This window comes from Zeus faber (assembly GCF_960531495.2).
Source record: "Zeus faber genome assembly, chromosome: 1".
Lineage (NCBI taxonomy): Eukaryota > Metazoa > Chordata > Actinopteri > Zeiformes > Zeidae > Zeus > Zeus faber.
Window position 1 is genome coordinate 26,106,034 of NC_137193.1, and position 2,292 is coordinate 26,108,325.

At 48.7% G+C, this 2,292-nt stretch overlaps 1 protein-coding gene across 2 annotated transcripts in view; it reads right to left on the reverse strand.

The window, feature by feature from the left end:
• LOC307229254 (homeobox protein Hox-A10-like) overlaps positions 1-1,991 on the reverse strand; it is a 3,951-nt gene extending 1,960 nt beyond the window's left edge. For both annotated transcript variants that reach the window (XM_079999206.1, XM_079999205.1), the window contains exon 1: positions 1,100-1,991. In XM_079999206.1, the coding sequence (XP_079855332.1) occupies positions 1,100-1,982 (883 nt within the window). In that variant the 5' untranslated portion in view covers positions 1,983-1,991. The remainder of the gene's footprint in view (positions 1-1,099) is intronic.
• Between the last annotated feature and the right edge of the window lie 301 nt (positions 1,992-2,292).

A 2,292-nucleotide genomic window follows, 5' to 3' on the forward strand; every position in this document is an offset into this window, starting at 1 on the left:
TATGTATCTATGTATGTATGTAGGTATGTATGTCTGTATGTATGTATGTATGTATGTATGTATGTATGTATGTATGTATGTATGTATGTATGTATGTATGTATGTATGTATGTATGTATGTATGTATGTGGGTATGTATGTATGTGGGTATGTATGTATGCGTGTGTGTGTGTGTGTGTGTGTGTGTGTGTGTGTGTGTGCGCGTGTGTGTGTGTGGATGGATGTACATATGGATGGATGCATAGATAGATGGATAGATGGATGGATGCCTTGGCGAGTACGTTGGGTAAATGGAAATGTTGAGACTAATATTGCAGTTTTTGAGTGTACGGCTAATTGGTCAACTAACTAGTCCAGCACGCACGCACGCACGCACGCGTATGTTTGCATGCAGGCCCTGTCAATTGACTATATAGCGTAAGTGTACAATGTAACGCCATTTAAGATTAGTCTGAGCATCTTCATGATCAACAACAATAAAGCACACAAAACAATTTGTGTCATGACAAATCAAGGGACAGGGAATTCATCCAACATTATTCTATACAAATTTCCACATAGCCGTTGTATGTGTGTGTGTGTGTGTGTGTGTGTGTGTGTGTGTGTGTGTGTGTGTTTGTGTGTGCGCGTGCGTGCGTGCGTGCGTGTGGGTGTGTGTGGGTTTGTGTGTGTGTGTGTGTGTGTGTGAACACACACACATACATACATCTATATATGTATATATATATATATATAGGCACAACACACTCAATATTAAGCTTGAGTTGTGTTTAATCTTGCATAACCTAACGTTATTAATGCCTTTTCTCTGCATGATTGCACTTTTTACTTGTTGAGATTTTAAGCATTGGAGCTTTTTTTATTAACATTAGAATGTGTACATTGGGAGTGCATGTGTGCAAATAGGAAACATTCAAACGAGTTAATGAAGTCAATGGCGATTATTGTGCATACAATATAGGCTTGTAGAGTTTTCAAAACGCATCTTTTGACGTCACTGGAATGTGAAACAATGTTTGAACAGCAGTCACCCTTAACATGCAGAGAAGGGCATGCAGAAGCTATGCAGAAGTGCATGTACAATTATCTCGTTACACACCTTTCGTATTGTTTGCTGGCCTCTCTTTGTCTCGATCTTCTGCTTCGTCTGCGGAGGAAGCTTCTGCCTCTGACGAGTCCCGGGCTTCCTCCTCCCCGGGGTCAGGGTGAGTCTGCGGCGCTGCCGTTCCCGACTCTCTCGTTCTGCCCTCCTGCGCCGCGGCCGCAGGAGCAGAAGGTGTCGGGTTGGGCGAAGTGTGGAAGCGAACCGAAGTGAGGGGGTGGAGGCCAAAGTGGGAATGGGAAGGATTGGGCTGTGGGCCGTTGTAAACTTTATGAGAATGTGCGTGTGTCTGAGACAAGCGGAAGTAGCCCGGCACAGGCACCGAGCCCCCGCCGCCGCCGCCTCCGCCTACGCCGCCGCCGCCGTCGGCGACTGTACACGAACCCGAAACGGAACCGGCTGTGCTCAGCCTCGAGTAGGTGAGGTCCTCCGCAGTGGAGGCTTTGGGACACTTCTGTGGCTCATACAAACAGTAGTTGCTCTCCTCCTTGATGTTCTGCGGGAAGGAGCAGGGCGCGACCTGGGGACCGATCGGCTGCTCCTGGTCCATGCGACATGACCTCTGCGCGTCCATCCACATCTCCATGCTGGACATGTACGCGCCCGAAGTGGACACGACGTTGTGGGAAGCGACCTCGCCCCGTTTCCCCATACCTGCTGGGAAGTATCCATAGTTGTGTAGTCCGTACGGGGCTTCCGAGGCGGGGTTCTGGGGCGAACAGAGCGCGTTTCCCGGGTAGTGCCCTCCTCCGCCAACGGCCTCGTTGCGACCACTGATCAGAGAATCGACTAGAAAGGCGTTTCCTGACGGGCTGTCCGAACATGACATTATTGTGGTGTATTTTGGCGAGGAGAGAAGATAGCCCTTTCTGGCTGACATTTCTTGTACAAAACATGCTGGATATGATTAGAGGCACCCCCCCCCCCTCTCTCCGGCGTGCAAGCTGTAAAACCAATGGAATGGCTTGGAGGTGGACAGTCCCTCCCACTCCCAGGCTACGTAGGCCATATTCATCAAGGGGCTGAGGCGAAGAGAGAGGACAGCAGAGAAATGAATGTGTCCTGTCACCTCACTTTCATGCACCACGAATATACGTACAAAAATATGAAAAAGCATCGTCGACAATGGCCGACAGAATGGCAACAAACTTCAAAATAAAATAAATAACCGTGCCTTTACAGTGCACCCC